The sequence below is a fragment of the Myotis yumanensis genome, unplaced genomic scaffold (genome assembly GCF_028538775.1).
Source record: "Myotis yumanensis isolate MYYU_CA2020_CCGP unplaced genomic scaffold, mMyoYum1.0.hap1 SCAF_23, whole genome shotgun sequence".
In the NCBI taxonomy this organism is placed as follows: Eukaryota; Metazoa; Chordata; class Mammalia; order Chiroptera; family Vespertilionidae; genus Myotis; species Myotis yumanensis.
In genome coordinates this window covers 8741695-8769689 of record NW_027223774.1, presented here as the reverse complement: position 1 = coordinate 8769689, position 27995 = coordinate 8741695, and the positions used below count along the sequence as shown (strand labels likewise).

Here is a 27995-nt window from a genome sequence, read left to right as displayed (position 1 = left end):
GCGCAGGCGCAGAGCAGGACGAGGAGGCGGGGCCTCGCGGCCTAGGGCCGGGAGGGTGCGGCCTGACCCCGCAGGTGGCGGCGGCTGGAAGATGGCGGAGCTGCGCGCGCTGGTGGCTGTCAAGAGGGTCATCGACTTTGCCGTGAAGGTGACCGGGCCCCCCTCTCCCACCTTTCCGTGCCCCACGGCCGTGTGCTTCCGGGGTCACGAGCGCACCTTGTATGGGGAGGGGTCTTCTCGTAACCTCTGATCTCTGCCCTCTCGCCCTTCCCCCCCACCCCCTCAAACGTCAAAGTCACACCTGAGGGCACAGATCCAGAGACTGTGAGGTTCTAACAGCCGCTCGGACCTCCGGGGTTAGGACCCCGATTCCTTTCCTCCGGTTCTGAACTCACTGCCTGAATAATTGCGTGCAGGGCGAGTGACCGCCTCTGTTTCTGACCCGCCGGTGGAGTCGAGCTCCCTGTTTAACACGCGGAGAAACTGAGGCACCGAGCGGTCCCTGGGCCGGGAAGGGGCGGAGCCGAGGTTCCCGTCCAGGCCCGTCGGCGCCTCTCCCCAGCCAGGGCTTTGCACACAAGCCATGCTGCCACCCGCCGGCGGCCTTGCAAACCCCACGGACTGTATGCACCGCAGAGCAGGCATCGTGCTGCCCTGGAGCTCAGGCCAGGTGCCCAGGGAACCCACCTGCATAGCTGGGAAGGCGGGAAAAGTGCTCCCTGCAGCCGAAAGCCAGTCGGATGAGTCGGTGGGATGGCTCACATCCTCCGTGAGACGGTTTGGGGGCGTCTCTGAGAGCCTGGCTCGTGCCCAGAGAGAGGCTGGTGTGGACAGAGGCGAATCAGACACACTGCCCCAGGCCACTGCCTTTCAGTGCTTGTCCTAAACCAGACAAGGTAGTGACTGCCCACCCATGTCTGCCCTCTTCCCCCCCCCCCCCCCCCCCCCCGCCATTCCCCCCAGCAGACCGGGAGCCCGCCTCTGTGTCCCCAGCATCACCCCGCACAGGACCTGGCGTGCAAACTGGGGCCCCTGCCAGGTTGGGGTGTGTAATGTGAAAACGTCAATGATAACAGCTCACATTTGGGGGATATTTACCTGTTCACCAGGCAGCGTTCTAAGTCTTCGGCTGAGATGAACCCATGTCGTCCTTTCGACATCCTCTAGCCCAGTGGTCGGCAAACTCATTAGCCAACAGGGCCAAATATCAACAGGACAACGGCTGAAATTTCTTTTGAGAGCCAAATTTTTTAAACTTAAACTATATAGGTAGGTACATTGTTATGAACTTAATTAGGGTCCTCCTAAGGCTTAGGAAGAGCCACACTCAAGGGGCCAAAGAGCCACATGTGGCCCTTGAGCCGCAGTTTGCAGACCACGGCTCTAGACGAGGGGTTTTCAACCACGGTGCCAGGGCTCGCCACTGTGCTGCAAGAATTGTTAAAACGTGCAATACCTGACTATGTAGTCGGGGCACTGACCCCATACCCCTTAGACTGCAAAAAAAAAAAAAAAAAAATGACAACAGCCAACACATCACTAGCCATCCGAAGTGAATGAGTCCAAATTATACCAATTTTTTTTTTGTTAGATCGGCAAAAAGCATCATATATTTTGTGGTGGGCTGCACCACAAAACTTCTGGTGTGCAGAATTTTAGTCATTGGTGCATGCCATGAGATGAAAAAGATTGAAAATCGCTGCTCTGGATTTATTTATTTTTTTAAATATATTTTTATTGATTTCAGAGATGAAGGGAGAGGTAGAGATAGAAACATCAATGATGAGAGAATCATTGATCGGCTGTCCCCTACACGCCCCCTACTGGGGATCAAGCTCACAACCCAGGCATGTGCCCTTGACCGGAATTGAACCTGGGAGGGACCCTTTAGTCCGCAGGCTGATGCTCTATCCACTGAGCCAAACCAGCCAGGGCTCAATGCTCTAGATTTATTTTTATTTATTTATTTTAAAATATATTTTTATTGATTTCAGACAAGAAGAGAGAGGGAGAGAGCGATAGAAACATCAGTGATGAGAGAGAATCACAGATCAGCTGCCTCCTGCAGGCCCCACACTGGGGATCGAGCCCACAACCCGGGCATGTGCCCTTGACTGGAATCGAACCCGGGACCCTTCAGTCCGCAGGCTGACGCTCTATCCACTGTGCCAAACTAGCTAGGGCTGCTCTAGATTTATTAATCCCTTTGGACAGGTGAGGAAACTGAGGCCCATGAGGGTTCCATTACTTGCCGGGTTGGCAGCGACTGGCATTATTGAAACACAGGTGAGCCCTGCTCCAGCTGCCCTCCGCCCATCCCACTCACAGTGCCCGACCTCCTGGCCGCTCTGGCAGAGGTGTGGGCCCCCGGCTTGTGGGGACTTGCTCCTCTCGGATTTCTGGGACTCGACTCTGCTGGTTTCCTCCCGCCTCCCCCTGATCCTTTGGGCTCTATAGCCGCCCCCCCCCCCCCCCCCCCGGGCCTCGGACCCAACTCCCAGTTCCTGGCCTGAGATGCCTGGGGCCGCATCTGTCGCCCCAGTGGGCAGGCTCACAGTGAACTCAGCTGTGGGTCCCGGCATCGCCCACCCTGGGGCCCCGCATGGGTGCCTCCGCTGTGTGTGCCGCGTGAGGGAAAGCGTGCAGCGTCCTGGTATCCGCTCCTGAGCTTTGCTGAAGTGTGGGTGCTGCCTGCCCCTCCCACAGTCCCGGGGTCCCTTCTGTGGCACCCTGTCTCAGAAGGGACGTGTCTGTTGATGTCCCTTTCTGAACAAATACATGATTCAAACACTGGCAACAACCTAATCACCGGGCCAGAGCCCAGGCACCCCTTCTTCCCGCACCTCCCCCAGCCCATCAGCTCTCAGCCCCAACCCCCCTGCCCCCTCCATCTCCCTCTTCTCCATCCTGTTCCCTCTTCTCCCTCCTCATGGCCACAGCAGTTCAGGCCTCATCTTCTCCCACCTGGACCCTTGCCCCAGCCTCCATCCCGGCTCCTGTCTCTCCCCTCCAGCCCGGACCCTCCCAGCCTCAGGGGTCTCCTTGCGCCTGGAGCTGCCCCTGCCCCTCCAGTGGCCCAGTACCCTCAGGACAAAGCCCTCCCCCTCAGCCTGGGATTCAAGGCCCCTCCAGGTTCGGCCCTGGTCCCCTGTTCAGCCATCCGCATCCCCCTGCCGCCTCTCACCTTTTGTGCTTTCCCAACACACCAGGCTGCCTCTTTCCTTGGGCCCTCGTCCCTGCTGTGCCTTCTGCCTGGGCCCCTTCCACTTCACCCTCCAACCTCTGCTTCTCATGCCCCCTGCCTTGTCCTGCCTCACTCCGACCCGCTGTTACATCAACGCTTACTGAATTGGGCACAGCCTCCTCCAGGAAGTCCCCCGTCTCGCCTCCGCAGGCTATCTTGGTGGGCACTTGGGTGCTTCTGCAGGCCCTGGGCTTCCCTTTCTTAGCCTCCCCACACTGAGCTGGGATCCTGTTTACCCAGGTGGCAGCTCCCACCCTGCAATTCCTTTCCTTTCGAAGTGTGCCAGCTCTGACTCCCCTCTGTGTGCCCAGCCTCCCTCCCTCACCTCCTTCCAGTCTTTGCTCAAATGGCACCTCTGTGAGGCCTTCCCTGCTCACCTGCCTAAATCTCAGCCGCACAGTCCCCGTCTGCTTCCTTGCTGTATTCCCCCCCCCCCCCCCACACACACTTTTATCACATTGGAACCCACCAGGTAGTTTACAGGTTTCTTGCTCTAGTGCAGTGATGGCGAACCTTTTGAGCTCGGCGTGTCAGCATTTTGAAAAACCCTAACTTAACTCTGGTGCCGTGTCACATATAGAAATTTTTTGATCTTTGCGACCATAGTAAAACAAAGACTTATATTTTTGATATTTATTTTATATATTTAAATGCCATTTAACAAAGAAAAATCAACCAAAAAAATGAGTTCGCGTGTCACCTCTGACACGCGTGTCATAGGTTCGCCATCACTGCTCTAGTGACTGTCTCCCCTCCCAGGATCTGAGCTCCGGGTGGGGAGGAGGGTCTGCCTGGTACCGTCACTGCCATCCTGGTGGGAGGAGGGCCTGCCTGGTGCCGTCACTGCCATCCTGGTCAGACAGCGGGTGCACTGCCGGGAAGGTTCAGAGTGGAGACTCCGAGCCGGCTGCCCGGGTCTGCGTCCTGCTGTGTGGCCTCCGGGGAGTGGCTTAGCCTCTCTGAGCCTCATTCTCCTCCTCTGTACAACAGGGATAATGATAGCACTTCCTTTACGGCAGCGGTCGCCAGTCGGTGGTCCGTGAGGTCCGAAAGGTTGGCGGCCGCTGCTTCATTGGGTTGTAGTGGAGATTAAGTAAGCTCTTCAAACAGTGCCCGGCACGCGGTTAAGTGTCGGCTGGCACTCAGTGATACTGTTATTATTGGTAGTAATGGCGATGGACGTTTATTTAGTCACTTAGTCAAAGCATAACAAATGCTCTGCTCAGTGTGAATGTGGGTGTCTGTGTGTCTGTGCTACTGTCTGTGTGTCTGTGTCTCTGGCTGTGTGTGTGTCTGTCTCTGGTGTCTGTGTGTCTGTGTCTCTGTGTGTGTGTCTGTGTGTGTGTGTCTGTGGCTCTCTATGAGTGTGTCTGTCTCTGTGTCTCTGTGTGTGTGTCTCTGTGTCTGTGAGTGTGTCTGTCCCTGTGTCTGTGTGTGTCTGTGTTTGTGTGTGCCTGTGTCTCTGGCAGTCTGTGTGTCTGTCTGTGTGTCTGTGTCTCTGTGTGTGTGTCTCTGTGTCTGTGAGTGTGTCTGTCCCTGTGTGTGTGTGTGTGTGTGTGTGTGTGTCTCTGTGTCTGTCCCTGTGTCTGTGTGTGTGTGTGTGTGTGTGTCTCTCTGTCCCTGTCCCTGTGTGTGTGTGTGTCTCTCTGTGTCTGTCCCTGTGTCTGTGTCTCTGGCAGTCTGTGAGTGTGTCTGTGTGTGTGTCTGTGTCTCTGTGTGTGTGTCTAGGGTATTAATAGGCATTTGGCAACCCACTAACCCCCACTTCTGGCCAAGGACATTTTCCATGAGGCTGAGGAAGCTTAACCTCTAGGGCTTTCAAGGCCAAGGAGAGGCTGGAGCCCTTCTGTGTTCATGCTTAGCTCTCCATTTCCTTAGAGAGGACCCCCCAAAGAATGGAAATTTGGGGCCCCCCAACCCGTTTCCATCTCTGGGCCTGACCCCGACCAGCCCCGCCTTTTCTCGGTTCTGGGAGCACGTGGCATTCCTCCGTCCCCTCCTCCCTCGTGCTCTCGGCACAGGGGGCACCTCCCTGTCCCTCAGGTCACACGTGCCGCCTCGTAGGGGATGTGAGCCTTCTTCTCTGCCCCCACACGGTGTCCTGCTGGCGGGCCTCAGAGCGTGGACCGCTGCCTGGGCGCTTGGCTGCTGTCCTAGCCTGCTGGCCGCCGTCTCCCCGTCTGGCGTGGGCTGTCCTGCTCGCTGCGTCCTGGTCCCTCTGAGCCCCCCTGAAGCCCCAGCTCATGCCCAGCGACTCTCGTGGTGGAAGAGTCTGGAGGACAGAACCGAACAGAAGCCCTTGAACCGTGGCCAGGGCTCCGGAGGGGCTGTCGGCAATCACTTGGTAGAAACCCGCTTGGAGCCCTGGCCGGTTTGGCAAAGTGGATAGAGCATCAGCCTGTGGACTGAAGGGTCCCGGGTTCGATTCTGGTCAAGGGCACATGCCTGGGTTGTGGGCTTGATCCCCAATAGGGGGTGTGCAGGAGGCAGCTGATCCATGATTCTCTCTCATCGTTGATATTTCTATCTCTTCCTATCCCTTCCTTTCTAAAATCAATAAAAGTATATTTTAAAAAATCAGTTGGTAAAAGCCTGCTTGGATACAGTGGGCAAGGAATAAAGGGCCAACTCTCCCGCCCCTGTGGGCAGGCACCCTTGGCAGCCTGGAGGGTCTCAGGTGCCCAAGGCGACTCCGGGTTAGAATCCAGTGCCGCCACTTCCTTGCTGTGTGGCCTTGGGCAGGGCGCGTGGCCTGTCTGTGCCTCAGTGGCCCCGTCTGTCAAGTGAGGGTGGTGATGGCAGGAACCAGGCTCCTGGGCTCCTATGAGTTAAATGAGGTGCTGCCTGGCTCAGGGCAGTTTCTGTTGAAGGTCTGTATGCTGCTCCTTTAAGAGAAAGACTGGAAATTTCATGCTGAGTCGCATGCCTCAACGTATAAACCATCAGGATTTTCTGTATCCTCGCCTGAGTAGATGTTCATTGATTTTAGAGAGAGATGAAGGGAGCGACAGAGAAAGAGAAACATCAGTGAGAGAGAGAGAGAGAGAACCATCGATCAGTTGCCTCCCATGAGCACCCCGACCCGGGATCAAACCCGAAACATAGGTATGTGCCCTGACCGGGAATCGAACCTGCAACCTTTCGGTGGATAGGACACCGCTCTGACCAACTGAGCCAAGTGTTTCCTGACTTATGTAATTTGACTAAACAGTGTTGCTTTAAAATATATTAATTAATTAATTAATTAAATTGATTGGGGTGACATTGGTCCGCATGAACATATAGGTTTCAGGTGTGGGTTTCTATGTTACAGGATCTGTATGTAGTACCATGTGCCCACCAGAAGACCAGAGTCAGATCTTCTCCATTCCCCCATCCCCTTCCCTCTGGCAATCACCACTCTGCTGTTTGTGTTTGCGAGTTTCAGTTTTATATCCCACTTCTGAGTGAAAACATGTGGTTTGTAGCTTTTTCTGACCGACTTATGTCACTTAAGCATCATGTTCTTAAGGTCCGTCCATGTTGCAGATGGCGCTGTTTCATGCTTCCTTGGGGCTGAGCAGTACTCCGTTGTGCATATGTCCACGTCTTCTTCACCCAGTCCTCTATGGCGGACACTTTGGTTGTTCCCATGTCTTGGCCACCGTGACTAATGCTGCAGTGAACATAGGGGCGCATGAATCTTGGCGAATACATTTCGAGTTTTTCGGGTATATACCCAGGAGAGGGATTGTTGGGTCGTATGGTAGCTCTCTTCTTAATCTTTTGAGGATAAACAGTGTTTTTGTTTTATTTTATTTTTTGTTAATCCTCACCTGAGGGTATTTTTCCATTGATTTTTAGAGAGAGTGGAAGAGAGAGGGAGAGGCACAGAGAGAAACATCAATGGGGGAGAGTCACATTGATTGGCATTAAGCCCACAACCAAGATATGTGCCCTTGATCAGAATCGAACCAGGGACCCTTCAGTCCATGGGCCGACGCTCTAACCACTGAGCCAAACCGGCTAGGGCTAAACAGTGTTTGTGAAGCTGGAAGTGAACTTGAGCTTAAAAGATCTTCCCGGAGGAGGTGAGCTGGTCCCTCCCTCCTCAGAGTCAGGGGCCTGGGCGGGGTCCTGCCACCGCAAGGGCGGGCGTGGGCCCCTCCACCAGCCCCCCAGCTCCCGGCACAGTGGAGGGGGCGCTGCTTTCCTGTTTAGAGTGGAAACTCCTCTCTTCTATTTAATTTTGTTCATGAAAGAGAGGGATTTTGTAATAAGTGTTTACACAGCCCGGCCAGTGTGGCTCAGTGGTTGAGTGTTCATCTGTGAACCAGGAGGTCCCGGTCAGGGCCCATGCCTGGTTGCCGGCTTGATCCCCAGCGTGGGGCGTGCAGGAGGCAGCCGGTCAGTGATTCTCTCATCATTGATGTTTCTCTCTCTCTCTCCCCCTTCTCTCTGGAAAAAAACACACATAGTGAACAAACAGGAGCAGCTTCTAACATAACTCTCGTGAGCACGTCCTCAGTCATTCGCTAACAAGTGTTAACTGTGCACCTGCCATGTACCAGGCACCATCTAGTCCAGTGACGGCGAACCTTTTGAGCTCAGCGTGTCAGCATTTTGAAAAACCCTAACTTAACTCTGGTGCCGTGTCACATATAGAAATTTTTTGATCTTTGCAACCATAGTAAAACAAAGACTTATATTTTTGATATTTATTTTATATATTAAAATGCCATTTAACAAAGAAAAATCAACCAAAAAAATGAGTTCGCGTGTCACCTCTGACACGCGTGTCATAGGTTCGCCATCACTGATCTAGATACCCCTTGGGGGTATCTAGGCCGAACCAAACAGACACCCATCCCTATCCTCGGGGAGTTGGCATTCTGGTGGGAAGAAGGTAGGTCAGGCATTCTAAGTGCAGTGTATGGCATATGTTGGCTGGTCAGTGCAATCAAAAGAACTAACCAGATAAGGGGGTGGGTGGGGAGAGTTGGGAGGGTGCATTTTACTTTAAAAAAATACGTTTTCATAGATTTTAGAGAGAGAGGGACAGAGAGGGAGGCAGAGATGGAAACATTGACCGACTGCCTCCTGCACCAGGATCGAACCCACAGCCAGGGCATGTGCCCTGGAATCTCGGTGCGTGGGATGGCGCTGAACCAGCTGAGCCACACCAGCCCTGGTGGGAAGGTGCATTTCAAATAGGATGGGTGAGAGGAGCCAGGGGAATGTGTGGGGGGTTTGGGGGAGTATGTGCCATGTCCTTAGCACAGGTTCTTGTGAAAAAAACAAAATAAAACAAAACACATGGATTCGGCACCTGGTTTTTGCTCCAGTTGAGTTTCTTGAGAATAAATCCATCCAGTTCTGAAATGTGAGCCTTACTTTTGGAGTTAAAACAGCGGTTCTCAACCTGTGGGTCGAGACCCCTTTGGCGGTCGAACGACCCTTGCACAGGGGTCGCCTAAGACCATCCTGCATATCAGATATTTACATTACGATTCATAACAGTAGCAACATGACAGTGATGAAGTAGCAACGAAAATAATTTTATGGTTGGGTCACAACCTGAGGAACTGTATTTAAAGGGCCAGAAGGTTGAGAACCACTGAGTTAAAATGACTTTTTAAAAATGAGAGGATGGTGATAGAAAATGATACTGTCCGTTTTCTCTTTTTCCTCCTCATCCCGCATCTGCTTCTGCCGTGACAGCGGGAGGTACCGCCACCCCCCCCCCCCACCCCCCAGCCCCAGAGGGGAAGGTGTAGGGAACCAGTGAGAGTCCCGGTGTCCCCCGCGGGGCGGGGACCTGCGTGGGCCAAGCCTTTGGGGGCGGCCACCTGGGAGGAGAGGGGCAGGTCCCAGCTGTGTGGCGCAGGCTCCCCAGCCAGGCCCCTTGGGCATCTCACCGGCTTCTTGAACACCGTGAGCCTAGAGCCCAGGCAGCATGCTCCCCGCTGTGCTCATGTCCCCCCAGAACCCCAAGGGTGTCCTGCTGGACTCCTCCTTCTCACCCCACCAAGTCCTACCTGCAAGGACCCTCCGGCCCATCCTCCTCTCCACTCCACTGTCAAGGCCGCCAGAGCCACCGTCATCTCGTATTTCAATGGCTCACAGCCGCCCAGTGGTCTCCCCACTTCAGCTCCTGCCATTTTCCCAGTTTTCTCCATGGAGAACCCAGAGGTGCCCTGGCGGTGTGTTCAGTGGTTAGAGCACCGGCCCGTGCCTCGAAGGGTCATGGGTTCGATTCCCAGGTCGTGGGTTTGATGCCCCGTCAAGAGCACGTACGTGGGTTGCAGGTTTGATCCCCAACCCCAGTCAGGGCGTGTGCAGGAGGCAACTAATTGATGTGTCTCTCTCACATCAATGTTTCTCTCTCTCCCCCTCCCTCCCTTCCACTCTCTCTAAAAAAATTAATGGAAAAAATATCCTCTGGGGAGGATTAACAAACAAAAAAAGAAGAAGAAGAGAGAAACCAGATGACCTGCCCTGTGAGGAGAGGTTTGCCCCGCCCCCACCTCCGCCTGTGTGGCAGAGCGGCCTTTGAAGCAGGTGCTTTTCACACCAGATCGTGACCATGCCTTGATCATGAAGTCCCTGTCGAGGGCTGGCATTAAGAGAAACAGAATAGCCCTGGCCAGTGTGGTCAGTTGGTTGGGCGCCGTCCTGTGTACCGCGAGGTCGCCGGTTCGATTCCTGGTCAGGACATAGGCCTGGGTTTTGGGCTCGATCCCTGGCAGTGGGTGTGCAGGAGGCACCTGATTGATGTTTCACTCTCACATCGATGCTTCTCTCGCTCTCCTCCCTTCCTCTCTCGCTAAAAATAAAAAAAAAAAGAAAAAAAAAGAATAGAAAATGCCCCAGTATAGTGTATACTATAGAGTGAAGATAAGTACCCGCCCACCAAACCTCACGCTGCAGTGGTGTTTATATTTACATGTGAACATATGTGTGTGCTTGCAACACCCTTGGGGGTATCATCAAATGTGTTTCTCACTGTGGGTGATGATATGACGGGGAAACCCTCGTTCAGGCCCAAGGAGCAGCGACGAGTCAGCTGTCCCTGTGTCAGGGCGGGTCTGAGTGAGAGGGTGAGAGGGTGAGAGGGCGGCCCTTCACCCGCCTGCGAATTCTAACCCCGTCTGTCCCTGGAGACCTGGGACCCCGGGCAAGGCCTTGCCCCACCCCAGGCCCCGGTGATCCCCATCCAGCCTGTGCGAGGGTTGGTGCCGTGGCCCCGACCCCTGACCCTGTCCCTTCCCCTCCTGGCTGCACAGATCCGAGTGAAGCCTGACAAGACGGGTGTGGTCACCGATGGCGTGAAGCACTCCATGAACCCCTTCTGCGAGATCGCCGTGGAGGAGGCCGTGCGGCTCAAGGAGAAGAAGCTGGTGAAGGAGGTCATTGCTGTCAGCTGCGGGCCCAGCCAGTGCCAGGTGCCAGGGCCTGGGAGGGGTGCTCGGCCCGGACTCCTGGGTCTGAGGGAGGAGGGGCTGGGGGCCTGGACCCCTGGGTCTGAGGGAGGAGGGGCTGGGGGCCTGGACCCCTGGGTCTGAGGGAGGAGGGGCTGGGGGCCTGGACCCCTGGGTCTGAGGGAGGAGGGGCTGGGGGCCTGGACTCCTGGGTCTGAGGGAGGAGGGGCTGGAGGCCTGGACTCCTGGGTCTGAGGGAGGAGGGGCTGGGGATCAGGCTCCTGGATCCCCCTGGTGCAAGAAGCCAAGTCAAGCCCCTTCTCTCCCCCCAGGAGACCCTCCGCACTGCCCTGGCCATGGGCGCAGACCGAGGCATCCACGTGGAGGTGCCAGCTGCAGAGGCCGAGCGCCTGGGTCCCCTGCAGGTGGCCCGGGTCCTGGCCAAGCTGGCAGAGAAGGAGAAGGTGGGCCTGGTGCTGCTGGGCAAGCAGGTGGGTGTGCCAGCCCCTCCCCCGCCCCCGTGTACCTGACTGGGAGTCGGGAGTCCTGAGGTGGGAGGCAGGTGACTCAGGCCCGGGTTCATGGGTCCCAGGCCCAGCAGCCTGTGACTTGGCTCTCCCTGCTCCAGAGTTTGAGCAGGAAGGGCAGGGTCACTGTGGGCCTCAGAAGATCCCCGTAGGGTCCCATGAGTTGGGATTGGAACCCTGGAGGCCTGGACCACGGCTCATGGGACAGAGCAGTGACAGATGTGCGAGTGACAGGGCCTGGAGGGAGGAGGGAGGAGGGAGGGACTGTGCATGGTTGGCTTGGAGGGTGGGGCATCCACATGGGTTCTGACCGAGGCCTGCCTGGGCTTGAACAGAGACCTGAGGCCTTCGGAGGGCACCCGGGAGCCTTGGGGCCTCTATGAGCACGCGGGGGGGGGGGGGACGGGGGGACGGGGGGGGGCAGGGCGGGGCCCAGCTGTGGTGCAGAGAGACCCCATGAGGAATGGCCTGGAAGGGGAGAGACTAGAGGCCAGGGGTTCGGGGGGCGGGGGTGGGGGGGAGGCTCTGAGGTGAGAACTCAACTAGAACCTTCCCCAGCACACGGCATCCCAGGAGACCCTTCCTGAGGGTCAGCCTCCCCACCCCATCCTATCAGGACAGACCTGGGGGCTCACCCAGGGGAAGGGCCGAGGGGGGCCTTTGGAAGAGCCTCAGACAGACAGGAGCCGGACAGGGAGAGCATGAGGCTGAGAAAGGTCAGAGACAGCGAGGTGAGGTGGTCGCAGAGACCCACAGGAGGCTCAGAGGTAGAGCTGGGGTCCCCGAGGGGGGAGACCAGCATTCCAGAGGGCCGGCTCAGCCTGGGGTGAGGGGAGACTTATGGGTCCAGTTAGGTTACTGGCTGTCCTGCCCAAGCCAGGCAGTTGAGAACAGAGAGATGACAGCAGGGGAGTCAGTACACATCAGGAAACTGAGGCAGGTGGTCTCACCAGAGAAGAGGCCAAAAAGGCACGGTCTGGGTGGGGCTGGGTGGGGCTGGTGGGGCTGGTGGGGCTCAGGTGTCACACCAGCTCCCAGGTAACGGGTACTGGCGGCATGGCCGATTGAAGCTTCCTGCATCTGCTGGTGGGGCTCAGACTCGATGCCCTGCTTGTCCTGCGTGTCAGGGACAGCTCCTAGGGCCTGGGACTCCTGCTGGGGACCTGCTGGATGAACTGGCCAAGATGCTCTTTGCTGTGGGTGGCAGAATCACAGCCCAGACCGGCTTAAGCCAAAAAGTGACCTTATTAGCTCACGTGAGGAGAGCTTCAGGCACAGCGTGATCCAGGTCAACCTGTGCTCCAGATTCTGTTCCTCTGTTTTGGCTTCACTCTGTGTTGGCTTCACTCTCTGCATCTCCAGGCTTACCACCCGCCAGCCCAGTGACCCCAGCAGAAACAAGAGCCTCTTTCCCAAGGGCTCCAGCAAAACTCTCAGGGCTGACTCTCCATTGGTCCAGCTGGAGTCATGCGTTCATCCCGGAGCCATCACTGGAGCCAGGGACAGAATGTTCTCATTGGCCCAGATCCCATTCACTCAGCTCCCCAGGGTGGCCTGCCCAGGGCCTGGTGCACAGGAGGGTTCTGTGAATGTTTAAGCGGGGCCTTGGGTATACCAGGCGCCCCTGTCTCTGGGCCCAGTTGAGGGGATGGGATCACTTTAGACCTGGACTCAGCAAACTGTGGCCCATGGAGATGACAATTTGGTAAATAAAGTTTTATTGGAACACCCACACATCCATTTGTTTATACAGACAAGTGATGTCTATGGCTGCTCAGGCACTACAGCGGCGGAGCTGAGGCGCTGGGACAGAGAACACGGGATATTGCCGACCCCTGTTGCAGACAAAGGCCCCGATAGTGCGTGAGAAGCCCCCTTGTCATACGGTCTTCTCTTTCCCCACTCAGGCCATTGATGACGACTGTAACCAGACGGGGCAGATGACTGCTGGATTTCTGGACTGGCCACAGGTGGGTGAGGCCGGGGTGGGGAGCGCCTGCTGCGGGCCAGGCCCGGGGGCTCGGAACACGGCCACCCTTTTCCCTGCCCTCCCAGAGGGAGGCAGAGGTAAAGCAGGACAGCAGCTCCCGCGGGCAGGCAGGGGGGGTGCCCAGCCAGGACACCTGGCCTCGTCTGCTCCTCAACCACACCAACTCGTCCCTGCTCAGGGTCTTTGCATTTGCTGTTCCCTCCGCCTGGAACATGGCCCCCTGAGATTATCTCAGTGTTTTTCACTCCCCCTTTCAGTCGAGAGCTCTCAGATATCACCTCTTCCAACAGGCCTTCCTTGCCCACCCTCTACGAGATACTCATGCCCCCTCCAAACTCCAGATTCCCCAGTCTCCACCTCTGCCAGTCCAACAGAAATGCAAGCCACAGACACAATTTAAAATTTTTCATAGCCACATTAAAAAAGTGCAAAGAGCCCTGGGCGGTGTAGCTCAGTGGTTAGAGTGTGGGCCTATGGACTGCAGTTTTCTGGGTTTGATTCTGGTCAAGGGCATATACCTGGGTTGCGGGCTCAATCCCCAGTGTGGGTGTGCAGGAGACAGCCAATCAATGATTCTCTCTTATCATTGATATTTCTATCTCTCTCCTTCTCCCTTCCTCTCTGAAGCCAATAAAGATATCTTTAAAAAAAAGTTCAAAGAAGCTGGCAAAATTAATTTTAATGATATTGTATTTAACTCAATATATCTTAAATGTCATTTCAACATGTAATCAATATAAAAAATATTGAACTATTTTGGATTCTTTTTAAAAACTTTTTCATTTCTATATTTTTATTTTACTTTTCAATTACAGTTTATATTCAGTATTATTTTGTAATAGTTTCAAGTGTACAGCATAGTGGTTAGCTAATCATATATTTTACAAAGTGATCACCCTGATATTTCAAGTACCTGCCTGACACCATACATAGTTATTACAATACTAGAGGCCCGGTGCACGAAATTCGTTCACTGTAGAGGGGGGTCCCTCAGCCCGGCCTGTGCCCTCTTGCAGTCCAGGACCCCTCAGGGGTTCGGGCCTAAGCCGGCAGTCAGACATCCCTCTCGCAGTCCAGGGCTCTCGCAGTCTGGGACCCCTCGCTCCTTACCTCCTGCCTGCAGTGTAGGCGGGAGAGGTTCCCGCCACTGCCACTGTGCTCGCCAGCCGTGAGCCCGGCTTCTGGCTGAATGGCGCTCCCCCTTCATTGAGAGTCTGCCCCCTGGTGGTCAGTGCACATCATAGCGACTGGTCATTCTGCAGTTCAGTCGATTTGCATCTTAGGGTTTTATTATATAGGATTGATTTCAGAGAGGAATAGAGAGGGAGAGATAGAAACTAAATTAATGGTGAGAGAGAATCAGTGATTGGCTGCCTCTTGTATGCCCCCTATTGGGTATTGAGCCAGCAACCCAGGCATGTGCCCTGACCGGAATTGAACAGGCGACTTCCAGTTCATGGGTCGACTCAACCTCTGAGCCATGCCTGCTGCCCCCCACCCCCACCCCCCTGTATTGAACTTGATGTCTATCGATCACCTTGCAGGATGCTTCCTCTTCTGTTGTCATTCATTCGTGCCTCTGCTGCACTCTGCGGAGTGGCCAATGGAGGACTGCTCGGGGCCTGCCCTGAACTAATCTGCCCACTCCCCCTATGCTCTCTCCCCAGGGCACCTTTGCCTCCCAGTTGACACTGGAAGGGGACAAGTTGAAAGTAGAGAGGGAGATTGATGGGGGCCTGGAGACCGTGCGCCTGAAGATGCCTGCCGTGGTGACCGCTGACCTGCGGCTCAATGAGCCCCGATATGCCACGTTGCCAAACATCATGGTGAGCACCTGGCAGAGGGGTCACGGGGGCCTGGGGATGGGTGAGTGCTATAGGCCCTGTGCCTCCCTGGTGTTCAGATGGGAGGAGACAGGATCCAAGGGACATCTCATCCAAAGGAAGGGATCACTGGCCATTTGGCTAACAGAGGGTCCACTGGGTCCTCTGTGCCGATAATGAGAGCTCATGGGGCTGTTGGCTAACAGGAAGGGCTTGCTGTTTATCTCAGCCAATAAAAGGCTTGATCAGACAATCAAGAGGGTTCCCCTTGTCATTACAACCAATAGGAACAGTTCATTCTGGAATCCTAGCCAAATGAGGAGGCTTTATTGGGTCATCTCAGCTAGCGGGGAGAGTTCAGTGGGTCATCTTGGCAGGTAGGGTGGGCTCAACGAGTCATCTCAGCCAATAGGGAGATTTCAGAGGTCATCTCAGCCAATAATATGGGTTCATTGAGTCATGTCAGCCAATAGGGTGAGTTTAATGGATCATTTTGGCCAAAAGTCCAATGAGTTATTACTGCCAGAGGGTGAGTGTGCCAGTCCATGTGAGCCAGTGGAGGCTGTTGACCGAAGGAGGACTCCCGCAGTAGGAGGGCTTCCCAGGTCATCCCAGCCAACAGGAGTTGTCTGCACCAGGTGTGGCCCTGTAAGAGGTCGCATGTGTCCTGGCCAGGGGGCAGGTCCAGAAGGGTTCAGCCAATGGGAGTCGTTCAGCGGATGTGGCACCCATCGGGGCTGCAGGAGGGTGGGCAGGGGGCTCGGCAGCTTTGTGATCCGTGGCTTCCTGCACGTAGAAAGCCAAGAAGAAGAAGATCGAGGTGCTCAAGGCCGGGGACCTGGGCGTGGACCTGACCTCCAAGCTCACGGTGGTGAGCGTGGAGGACCCGCCCCAGCGCACGGCTGGCGTCAAGGTGGAGACCACGGAGGACCTGGTGGCCAAGCTGAAGGAGATCGGGCGGATTTGAGCCCCGTCCGTGAAACTTGGCAATAAAACTATGACTCTCGCCGTCTGTCTCTGTTACCTCATTCCATGGACACCCATTCCTTGATTCATTCAACAAACATTTACTTAGTTTTCCTGTGTGCCAGGCCCTGTGCTGGGCAACACAGGAGACCCAGGTGAGTCACGTCCAGTCCCTGCCCCTGAGAAGCTTCCACGTTGAAGGGGGATGGACGTAGACACAGGCAACCGTGAGGTGGGTGCTGGGTGCTGTATGTGGAGGCACTGGGGGCCCACCTGGGGCATCCGAGCAGGCCTGTGGGGTCAAAGGGACTTCCCAGTGTGGTGGCATCTAAGTTGAGTCTTGAAAGACAAATACCAGTGAGGTCGGGTGGGGGGTAAGAAGGGCTTTCATCCGCAAGGTGTTTGCTGTGGGCTCCTGGGTGCCAGGCCCCTGCGGAGACTTGGGACCCAAGAGGGGAGGAGGCCAGAAGCTCTGATTCTGGTTGGGGAGACAGACAAGCAAGACATCATCAAAACCTGGTGCGGGGAAGAGCTGGGACCTGGAGTCAGCCTTAGTGACCCTCACTTTCACACTTACCTGCTGTGAGATCGTGAGTGAGTTACTTCCCGTCTCTGAGCCTCAGTCTATTCATTTGGCCTACTGAGACAGTAAGAGCTTCATGCAGGGGTTACAGGCCTGGGCCTGGATCCCGAGGCCCTGGGTTCAGATCCTGCCCAATCCCCGTCTCCGGGAGAACCTTGGACAACTTCCTACTCTCTAAGCCTGAGTTTCCTCCTCCATCAGATGCAGTCAGTGACAGCCGGGCTTTCTGTTGCTTGGTGGCGTCACCCAACGATCCTTTCGTTTGTTCATAAACCTGAGATTTGAGCGTGGCAGGGACAGCTGGCTTCTCTTCCATGGCTCAGATAGGGCCAGAGGAACGACATCCAAGATGGATCCATCACAGGCTTTCGAGCCGGCTGTTCACTAGGGGCCATTATTCCTCTCCATGCGGCTGCTTGAGCTTCCTCTCAGCATGGCGCTGGGCTCCCAGCAGGAGTGTTTCACGATGCAGGAAGTGGAATACGCCAGTCTCTTGAGGCCTCGGTGCAGAAACACGGGGCCACTCCCACTGTACTCTCTTGGTCTAGAGCAGGGGTTCTCAACCTGTGGGTCACGACCCCTTTGGGGGTCGAACGACCCTTTCACAGGGGTCACCTAAGACCATCGGAAAACACATATATAATTACATATTGGTTTTTTTAAAAAATATATTTTATTGATTTGTTTTTTTAAAAAATATATTTTATTGATTTTTTTTACAGAGAGGAAGGGAGAGAGATAGAGAGTTAGAAACATCAATGAGAGAGAAACATTGATCAGCTGCCTCCTGCACATCTCCTACTGGGGATGTGCCCACAACCCAGGTACATGCCCTTGACCGGAATCGAACCTAGGACCTTTCAGTCCGCAGGCCGACGCTCTATCCACTGAGCCAAACTACATATTGTTTTTGTGATGAATCACTAGGCTTTAATTATGTTCAATTTGTAACAATGAAATTGGGGGTCACCACAACATGAGGAATTGTATTAAAGGGCCGCGGCATTAGGAAGGTTGAGAACCACTGGTCTAGAGGTCCCAGAGCCTACCCAGAGGCAAGGGGAGGGGCCAGAGACCCTACTCCTTAATGGGAGGAGGGTTGAATTTGCAACTGTCTTTACACTCTAAAACCCACCCCATGGGGTTTTGAAGGGTTAATGTAGCACCCCAAGAGCCACACTGGACATGCAGAAAATGCTCACTACATAGTACTATCATTGTTATTATCCGCATGGCGAGAACTCCACCTGGGCAAGCTCAGAGGACTGGTGAGGCCAGCAGGGGGCAGTAGGAAAAGCTTTCAGGAGGAGTGCGCAGCCTGGCCATCCTGGGCGAGGCCCGTCCAGCTTCTCCCTCAGGCCGTGCAACCTCCAGCCTGCCCGTCTCTGAGCTGCTGTCTCCCGGATGGTAAACACCAGCTCACAGGGTGTTTGCAAGGGTTCAGCCCATAACGTCTGGGAAACATTTTTGCACGGTTCCTGGCACCGGATAAGTGGCAATTATTATTTTGGTTCTTAATAAGAGACCTGAAGGACGAGTTGTGGATTAGCCAGGTTGGAGGGGGGCGGAGAGCGAGGGAGAGCATTCCAGGCAGAGGAAACTTTGTCTGCAGATCTGGGAGGGGAGAGATGGGCCGAAGAATGGCAGGGTGTTCAAAGAGTCAGCGCTGGAGGCGGGAGGGAGTGGGTGGAGTGCTTGGGACTGGGCCAGGCAGGGTCTATGCCTCCTGAGAGCCTTAGGGAGCCATGGGAGGGCTGTGAGCAGGGGAGGAGCAGTGGCAGGGGCAGCTGTGGGTGTAGAGGGAGGGACTCAGGGGCCTGGGAGGACCCATGGGCTATAGGAGATGAGGCTGAAGTAGAAGGTTAGGCGAGGGGAAGGGGGACAAGGCTTCTGCTGGGACCCGGCCCATGGGAACAAGAGGAAGAAATGGGTTAGAGAGATGCAGGGGGCAGAGATGCACAGCGGGGTAGGGAGGGTGGGGGGAGGAAGGCTCCCGGCCTTTGCACAGACGGTGGAACTGTACTTGAGGTGGAGAATCCAGGAGGAGGGTCGGGTTAGAGGGACGATGCGGAGTTTAGTGGGACGCAGGGCATGGAAGCTCTAGGGCAGTGGTTCTCAACCTTCCTAATGCCGCGACCCTTTAATACAGTTCCTCATGTGGTGGTGACCCCCCAACCATAAAATTATTTTCGTTGCTACTTCATAACTGTAATGTTGCTACTGTTATGAATCATAATGTAAATATCTGATATGCAGGATGTATTTAGGCGACCCCTGTGAAAGGGTCGTTCGACCCCCAAAGGGGTCTCGACCCACAGGTTGAGAACCGCTGCTCTAGGGGCCTTGAAGATGCAGTTCTGGGTCTCAGGGGAGATGACGGGTGGGAGAGAGCCACCTGAAACTTGGTCCTGAGGGCGACAGGAAATCATGGGAGAGTTTGGAGCAGAGGAGGAGCAGGGCCAGACGTGGGTATGTCTGAGGCAGCAGGCAGGACCGCGGGGACCCGAGGCCAGGAGGCTGGGGAGTAGGAAGATTGAGCTGAGGCCCAGGCCATCAGAGGTGGGGCTCTCTGAAAGGTCACCTCACCCTCCTCCAGGAAGTCTTCCTGGCTTTGCTCCTATGTTCCCAGCTAGGACTCAGGTCTCACTATCTCCTCCCTGGGCGGGGTGGTGGGGGGGTCGGGGGCAGGCTGGGACCAGCTCATGAGGACCAGTGGGGTGGGGTGGGTAGCTAGGCCACCAGCTTGGGGTAGGGGACCCTGGCACCTCCCACTGGGTCTAGCTCCCTTCCCCGCCCAGTAAGCCACCAGTCCTGTCGGACTTGTCCCGGCAAGGACAGGTGCTGGCCCCGGAGTCTCACTGCAGTGTCCTCCTGGGTGCGGCAGCACCATGGACACCTCACAGGCCCTGCTGCTCTTCCTGCTCCTGGGTAAGTCTCCTGCCCACCCCCTTCCCACCAGTCCCCCCTCCTCAGCAGCCCCCCAACACCCTCCTCTCCTCTCCTCTGCAGCCTGGGGAGTAGGGGTCCTCACTCCCAGAGCCTCTTCTGGAGTTCAGCAAACCCATTTCATCTCTGACTCAGGAAGCTCTTCCCAGGGCCCAGGTTCCAATGTTTCTTTCAACAATGTTCCCCCCACCCCCACCCCCGCAGGGAACATTCTGGATTGGTCTCCAGGTTCAAGAGCCATGGCGGATACCCCCCATTCCAAATGGATTCCCGAGGCCCTGGATTTGAAGGACGGATCCGGATCCTCCTGGTTAAATGTTTCTGCTGGGGACCACACGTTGGGCCTGGAGCCCCCCAACTCCGGGAGCCCTGGTTCCCCAGCACGGCCTGACGCCTTGGTTCCTGCGGCTCAGGTTCCTGCAGACTCAAAGCCTTCCTTCCCGGTGCGGCCTCCAGCTTCAGACATTTCTGTTCCAGCCCCTGGTGCTCACGGGCCTGTGGAGGGCCCGGGCTTGAAGTTCTCCCCCGAGGACCTGGATGTTAAATTCCCTGCTCAGAGTCCCGAATCCAAAGTCCCCGCAGAGGCCCCCCCAGGGCCAAGCTTCCCCCAGCAGGTGGGGGGGCCCCTGGCGGTGCTGGTGGGGAGCACCATCCAGCTCCCCCTGCTTCCAGCGCCCAGCCCTGGCCCCCCGGACCCTCTGGTGGTCTGGCGCCGGGGCTCCAAGGTGCTAGCAGCTGGGGGTCTGGGGTCAGGGGCCCCTCTGATCAGCCTGGACCCTGCTCACCGAGACCGCCTACGGTTTGACCAGGCCCGAGGGGCCCTGGAACTGGCCTCTGCCCAGCTGGAGGATGCTGGGGTCTACACGGCCGAGGTCATCCGGGCTGGGGTCTCCCGGCAGATCCGGGAGTTCACGGTGGGTGTGTATGGTAAGTGGGCTCAGAAGGCAGACCTTGGGGCTGGTCACTGCTGTTCTCAGGGGGGTTGCTCCCCAGAAGAAGGGGGCAGAGGAGAGAGGACTTCTGGGTTGGAGAGAGGGAGGGAGGGAGGAGAAGAGGGGCTGGGGCCAAGATGGGGCCACCGGAGGGAAGCTGGATCTGGGGGGCCCTCGACTCCTGGGTTCTCCGGAGGAAAGAGCTGCAGACTCAGACTCGGGTCTGTGAGAGGAGGCGGCCCCTGCTGAGCCTGGAAGTCCTGGGTGTAAGGGGTGAAGGGCTGGGGCTTCCAGTCCTGGACCCACGGGAGAAGGTGGGGGGCGGTGGGCTGGGTCCTGAACACGTGCCTCCTCTCCCAGAGCCCCTGCCCCAGCTGTCGGTGCAGCCCGAGGCCCCTGAGATCGAGGAGGGGGCGGCCCAGCTCCGGCTGCGCTGCGTGGGGTGGGGGCCGGGCCAGGGGCAGCTGAGCTGGAGCCGGGACGGCCGCGCCCTGGAGGCGGCGGACCCGGAGGGAGCAGAGCCGCCTCGGATCCGCGCGGAGGGCGACCAGCTGCTCATCGCGCGCCCCGTGCGCAGCGACCACGCCCGGTACACCTGCCGCGTCCGCAGCCCCTTCGGCCACACGGAGGCGGCGGCCGACGTCAGTGTCTTCTGTGAGTGGGGGGGCGCGGGGTGCCCGGGGCCGGGGCGAGGCCTGGGGCCCAGGCTCCTGAGTCCCGGGGAGGAGCAGTGGCCTTGGAGGAGTCCCGAGTGACCCGACACTCGTGGTTCCGACTCCCTCCCTCCACGCAGACGGCCCGGACCCGCCGGTCATCACCATCTCCTCGGACCGCGACGCCACCCCGGCGCTCTATGTCACCGCGGGCAGCAACGTGACCCTGCGCTGCAGCGCCGCCTCGCGGCCGCCCGCCGACATCGCGTGGAGCCTGGCCGACCCCGCTGAGGCCGCGGTGCCCGCGGGGCCGCGCCTCCTGCTGCCCGCGGTCGGGCCGGGCCACGCCGGCGCCTACGCCTGCCTTGCCGCGAACCCACGCACCGGCCACCGCCGCCGCTCGCTGCTCAACCTCACGGTGGCGGGTGAGCGCAGCCGGGGCCGGACGGGGCGGCGGGGGGACCTGGAGAGGGCGGTGCCAACGCGGAGGGGCGGTGCCAACGCAAAGGGGCGGTGCCGGCAGGGAAGGGCGTGCTAACGTGGAGGGCGGGGCCAGCAAGGGAAGGCGGGGGCGTTCCATGTGGGGGGGCGGAGCCGGAATGAAAGGGAGGTGCTAAAGTGGAGGGCGGGGCCAGCAAGGGAAGGCCGGGTCCACGTGGAGGGGCGGGGTCGGAAGGAAAGGGCGGTGCTAACGCGGAGGGCGGGGCCAGCAAGGGAGGGCCGGGCGGGGTCCACGTGGAGGGGCGGGGCCTGCAGGGAAGGGCGGAGATTCCGCGTAAAGGGCCAGGGTTGCCCAGGAGAAGGGGGGCGGAACCAGCAAGGGTCTGAAATACGCTTGGGAGCGGGGCTAGCATGGAGGGGCGGAGATTCCCTGAAAAAGAGGCGGCGGGGGGGGGGGGGGGGGGGTGCCCTGGAGAAGGGGTGGAACCAGCAAGGGGCTGCCGTACCCGGCAGGGGGCGGGGCCAGCGGGGAGCCGGGAGGCCGCAGCGGAGGGGTGGGTCCTCGCCGAAGGACAGGGATCCCCCGTGAAAGGGGCGGTGCCAGCGTGGAGGGGCTCCGGCGAGGCTAAGTGAAGGAGGGGCCGAGTGCATGCACGGGGGCGCGGGGCTAGAGGGGAGCATGGCTGACTCCTCGATCTGCACCTCCGTTCCACAGATCCGCCCCCGGGGTCCCCACAATGCTCAGTCGAAGGGGGTCCCGGGGACCGCAGCCTTCGCTTCCGCTGCTGGTGGCCCGGGGGCGTCCCGGCCGCCTCCTTGCAGTTCCAGGGTCTCCCCGAAGGCGTCCGCGCGGGCCCGGCGCACTCGGTGCTCCTAGCGGCCGTCCCCGCCCACCCCCGGCTCAGCGGAGTCCCGGTCACCTGCCTGGCTCGCCACCTGGTGGCCACGCGCACCTGCACTGTCACCCCAGGTGAGAGCGGGCGGAACCGCTTTCCTTTTTCCTGAGGGTTTTTCTCAGCCCCTTTAGGACATGAACAAGGGGGAACTTCCTAACTCCAGGACCCAGGTTTTTCCTATATTTAAGCAGAGACAGGGACACAATTTCTTTCCTGGACCCAGGAGGCGGGCTGACACCTTCCCACGTGTTCAGAGCAATACATGGCTAAGAACAGCATGGCTTTCCCGGGTGCTGCGGTTTCAGTGTCCCGATTCACCACAGGCCACAGGACTTGTTTTTTGACTTCAAGGCAAGGTCTTGACTTCCTTCGCTGCGTTTCTTGCACCTGCAGAGGCCCCGCGAGAGGTGCTGCTGCGTCCGATGGTGCAGGAGGCGCGGTCCGGGGAGGCGGAGGTGGCGCTGGAGGCCTCCGGCTGTCCGCCACCTTCGCGAGCATCGTGGACCCGGGAAGGGCGGCCACTGGCCTCCGGAGGCGGCGGGGGGCGCCTGAGGCTCAGCCAGGATGGACGGAGGCTCCTCATTGGCAACTTCAGCTTGGACTGGGACCTAGGAAACTACTCCGTGCTGTGCAGTGGGGTGCTGGGTGCTGGGGGCGACCAGATCACCCTCACTGGTGAGTTCTGTCCTTGTCCAGAATCCAGAAGTCCAGGCCCCCAGCCCCTCCTCCCTCAGACCCAGGAGTCCAGGCCCCCAGCCCCTCCTCCCTCAGACCCAGGAGTCCAGGCCCCCAGCCCCTCCTCCCTCAGACCCAGGAGTCCAGCCCCCCAGCCCCTCCTCCCTCAGACCCAGGAGTCCAGGCCCCCAGCCCCTCCTCCCTCTGACCCAGGGGTCCAGGCCCCCAGCCCCTCCTCCCTCAGACCCGGGAGTCCAGGCCCCCAGCCCCTCCTCCCTCAGACCCAGGAGTCCAGGCCCCAGCCCCTCCTCCCTCAGACCCAGGAGTCCAGGCCCCCAGCCCCTCCTCCCTCAGACCCAGGAGCCCAGGCCCCCAGCCCCTCCTCCCTCTGACCCAGGAGTCCAGGCCCCAACCTTCTCCCTCAGACCCAGGATTCCAGGCCCCTGGCCCTCCTCCCTCAGACCCAGGGGTCCAGGCCCCAGCCCCTCCTCCCTCAGACCCAGGAGTCCAGGCCCCCAGCCCCTCCTCCCTCAGACCCAGGAGCCCAGGCCCCCAGCCCCTGCTCCCTAAGACCCAGGAGTCCAGGCCCCCAACCCCTCCTCCCTCAGACCCAAAAGTCTGTGTCTTCGGACCTTCTTCTCCTGAGACCTATGAGCCCAGGCCCGCAGCCCCCTCCCCTCTCCCCTCTAGGGCCCACAAATCCCGCCCCCCACCTTGATCCTCCCAGGACCGGCCATCTCCTCCTGGAGGCTGCAGAGAGCCCAGGACGCGGCGGTGCTGACTTGGGATGTGGAGCGTGGGGCCCTGATCAGTGGTTTTGAGATCCAGGCCCGGCCGGAGGGGCCTGACCCAGGCAGAGCCATCAGCTACCAGGACTGGGTCTCCTTGCTCATCCTGGGGCCTCAGGAGCGATCGGCCGTGGTGCCCCTCCCTCCTCAGAACCGGGGGACCTGGGCCTTGCGTATCCTGCCCACCCTGGGGGCCCGGCCAGGCACCCCATCCCAAAGCCGGGTCTACAATGCCGGTGAGTTGGGACTATCTGAGCCTTCTCCTTGGCTGCCTCCCTCTGTCTGTTTCCTCGGATTCTCCTTCTCCCTGTAACCGTTTCCTGAGGCTGCGATAACAAAGGACCATGAACTAGGTGGCTTGAAACAGCAGACACATATCTTCACACACAGCTCTGGAGGCCACGAAAAATAAAGGGGTCCGCTGGGCCCTGCTCCTTCAGGGTCTCTCGGTAGGAGCCCTGCTTGCCTCTTCCAGCTTCTGACAGTGCCTGGCAATTTTTTTTAAAAAACAACAACATGTTTTTATTGATTTTTAGTGAGAAAGAAAGGGAGAGGGATAGAGAGTTAGAAACATCAATGAGCTGAGAGAGGAATATCATCCATCGGCTGCCTCCTGCACGCACCCCACTGGGGATCGAGCCAGCAACCTGGGCACGTGCCCTGACCGGGAATCGAACCAGTGACCTCCTGGTTCCGGTTTGATGCTCAGCAGCTGAGCCACACCCGGCTGGGCATATAATTATGTTATTTATTTGCACATTCACGTCTGACTTTCCTCCTAAAATGAATCCCCGTGAGAGTAGGCATCTCGGGTTTGCTGAGCAATGGGTCTTGGTCACGTGGTAGGATGGATGCTGGGCACACACAGTCCCTGAGTGAACCTTAAATGAACTGAGTGCTGGGTGCCCGAACCCTGGGTTCTGAGAGCTGGGGCAGGGGACTTAGGAAACAGATCCAGCCTTGCCTCTCACTCTCCTTGTCCTCCTTCTCTTTGTCTCCTCCAGACCCCACCCTGGGCCCCGAGGCCATCACTGGCATCGTCCTGGGCTCCCTCCTGGGCCTGGCGCTCCTGGCAGCCCTTCTCCTCCTGTGCATCTGCTGCCTGCGCAGGTTTCGGGGTGAGTGAGGGGTCCCACCAGAAGGGTCCCTAGGTAAAACCCGATTGGAGGCCTGGCTGGACCAATCAGCACGGTTACAGGTCCCTATCAGCCAATCAGACCAAGGCTCCACCTCTCAGCCCCCAGCTTCCCTTTCCATGGCTGGGTCGGGAGGTTGGGGCAGCCAATCACGTGCTTCTGTTTTTTTTTGTTTTGTTTTTTCTTCCTCTCTCTCTTCCAGGAAGGATTCCCAAGAAGAAGAAGCATCTCCCCACGTTTGCCCCTGTGATCCTCCCGCCAGAAAAGAAGATGCAGAGCGTGGCCCCAGTGCAGACTCCACAGCCTCTGCCCCCCAAAGTCCCGCTGGAGGCCCCGAGCCCAACCGGGCCCCACCAAGTGAGTGTGGAGTTTCTTTGTTATTTAGTCAGGGAGATGAAATGGTCTGAGTTCTCTTCCCGCAGCGTTCCTCGTTTGCAGTTTCACAATCCTGGTAAAATGTTATCCTTTTGAAAATATATAAAGGCTGGACTGGGCTTCCCATCCAACCTTTATGTCAAGCGTGTCAAACTCAAAGGCTAACGGGCCAAATAAACAAGGTGGAAGTGTCTGTGAGGCCGCAAAAAAACCCCAAAAGCTTCCATTTTCATAGACACGTGGGTTTATTTCGATAGAGACGTGCTGAATGCAAAGGACTGAAATAAACGAGTCATCGTTCACCTAAAAGAATAGAACATTTTAATAAAAATTAATATTTTTTTCTTGAACATTAGCTTACCAGACACTGAATCACTGCACAAATTAATAAGCGTCACGCAAATGAACCTATTTTTCTTGTTCTCCGAAAGCGAAATATTTCCTGTTGTGCACACCCAATAAGTCAGTCCACGACTAATGAAGTGGCCGTCGGCTGCTAGAATATTCCTGCTGGTATTAGTGGAGAGAAATAGTGCGCCTGCGTGTAAGGCGCGTAAGGGAAATGAATGCAACACGATTATAGTCATCAGTCATTAGCGAACGTTGTTGTTCGTTATTAATAATTATGTGTAACAGGATATTGTAAAAATTAAGTTACGAAATTTTTATTAAAACGTTTCTTACATACGGTTATATTGGCTGGGCTGCAAAAATATTCGTTATGCACCGCGAGTTTGACATGCTTGCTTCCTGTATTTTAAAAGAAGCGTGACATTCCGATTTTCCCCACAAAGGGAGTAAGATGGGACCTCCTTTATTTTTTTTTTTTTTCCCCATAAAAATGGGCCAAACTTCCATTTTCTCTCAGAAGTGGGATGGAATTTCTCTTTCCCATTAAAATTGCGTGTCTCCTCCCTCCCAAGGGTGGCTAGACATTTTGTATTCCTCGTCAGTGGAGGAAACCCCGCTAATTTCTGAATAATGAGAGCTAGTGCTAGAAAAGGGTGAGTCATGTCACGTGCAGGGTAACTCCTGAGGTTGTCCCCCCACCCCCTTCTTTCTTCCAGGCCACCAGCCCCAGCCCAGTCATCTCCCCAGGTGGGGGCCCGAAGACGGTCCGGGCAGCCACACAGGTGTGACCAGGCGAATGGCCTGCTCTGTGCGGGACTTTTTGGGCAAGACTTCCTGTTTCGCCTCCTGTCCTACTGTGACTCAAGGCCAGACTCGGAAAGTGGGACTTCCTGTCTCCCTCTCTCACCTGAGAAGACTCTGCCTGTATTTGTGCAACGAAGGAGGTGGGACTCCCGGGCTTGGGGAGGCTCCCGAGGATCTAACAGTGTGGTTGCAAACCACCAAGCAGGCAAGATGTGGGGGGCTGTGCAGCAAACCGGGGGGCTTGCTGTGCTGCTCTGAGTCAGAGAGGGGGCCCCACCTCTTCCCTGAAAAGGACTTCCTACGTCTACTTCTGCCTCGCCCAGGCCATGCCCACCCAGCTCCCAGAGTCTGCATCTTAAAACAGACCAGACCACATGTCCTCTTCCCTGTAAACCAGCGGTTCCCAACCTTTTTTGGCCGCGCCCCACCTAAGCATCTCAAAAATCCTGATGCCCCCCGCCCCGCCTCCCCGTGACATAGAATTCTTATTATTCAAAAAGTGAGCTCCTATTCACATAGAGGAAGCCTGAAAGGCCATTAACTTGGTCTAAACAAGATTCCAAAGAACATGGCATCCGTGAAAGAGGAACATAAAAGAACGAAAGGACAGTTGAAGTACTGAGGAAGACATCATTAAGAAATTGTTTAAAAAATAATGATAATAGGAAATATATGAAAAAATAGCAAATAAAGTTTCAAAACATATTCTAGAGAACTGAAATGCATAAATATGTCACCATACATATTTGTATACTGTATATGAGGCCCCTAGAACCATAAGAAATACAAAAAATTGTTAATAACTGTTAAAGACTATTAATAACTCATTCTCAAATTACCGCCCCTCCTTAAAAATCAAATTGCCCCCCGTGAGGAACGTGCCCCACATTGGGAACCACTGCTTTCAACCCTTATCTGGTTGCTCATTGCCCTTCAGATGTGTCCAAACGCCTCACCATGACCTTCAAAACCTCATGGTTTGACCTCCCTTGGCCTCTCTGACCCCCCCTCCTTCCCATCCTCCCCCGGCCCCTCCAGTGGCACAGGCCCTCTCTCTGCCATGTTATTGTGCCTCCGGGCCTTTGCCCCTAGCGTGTGTTCTGTGTGGAGCATGGCTCTGTCTCTTGTGTGGTACGTTTCTCAAGCGTAAAGGTGACCGTTCCCATCTCAGAAGATGCTCCTCTAACCCAGTGATGGCGAACCTTTTGAGCGCGGCGTGTCAGCATTTTGAAAAACCCTAACTTAACTCTGGTGCCGTGTCGCCTATAGAAATTTTTTGATCTTTGCAACCATAGTAAAACAAAGGCTTATATTTTTGATAATTATTGTATATATTGAAATGCCATTTTACAAAGAAAAATCAACCCAAAAAAATGAGTTCGCGTGTCACCTCTGACACGTGTGTCATAGGTTCGCCATCACTGCTCTAACCCCTGCCTCAGTCATGGGTTAGGCCCTAGAGACC

At 56.8% G+C, this 27995-nt stretch overlaps 2 protein-coding genes across 2 annotated transcripts; both read left to right on the top strand.

Moving 5' to 3' along the window:
* The first annotated feature begins 38 nt into the window (after positions 1–38).
* On the top strand, positions 39–15992 carry ETFB (electron transfer flavoprotein subunit beta). Its single transcript, XM_070401793.1, has 6 exons — positions 39–148; positions 10510–10668; positions 10977–11135; positions 13079–13141; positions 14829–14987; positions 15781–15992. Exons 1-6 carry the CDS (start codon positions 92–94, stop codon positions 15949–15951), a joined length of 768 nt encoding a protein of 255 aa, XP_070257894.1. The 5' UTR covers positions 39–91; the 3' UTR covers positions 15952–15992.
* Positions 15993–19406: 3414 nt separating this feature from the next.
* Positions 19407–27288, top strand: VSIG10L (V-set and immunoglobulin domain containing 10 like). The gene is made up of 10 exons (XM_070401775.1): positions 19407–19461; positions 19543–20406; positions 20772–21065; positions 21205–21489; positions 22221–22475; positions 22795–23076; positions 23804–24100; positions 24869–24986; positions 25207–25357; positions 26443–27288. The coding sequence occupies exons 1-10, from the start codon at positions 19422–19424 to the stop codon at positions 26512–26514; spliced, it is 2658 nt and encodes an 885-aa protein (XP_070257876.1). The 5' UTR covers positions 19407–19421; the 3' UTR covers positions 26515–27288.
* The last annotated feature ends 707 nt before the right edge of the window (positions 27289–27995 follow it).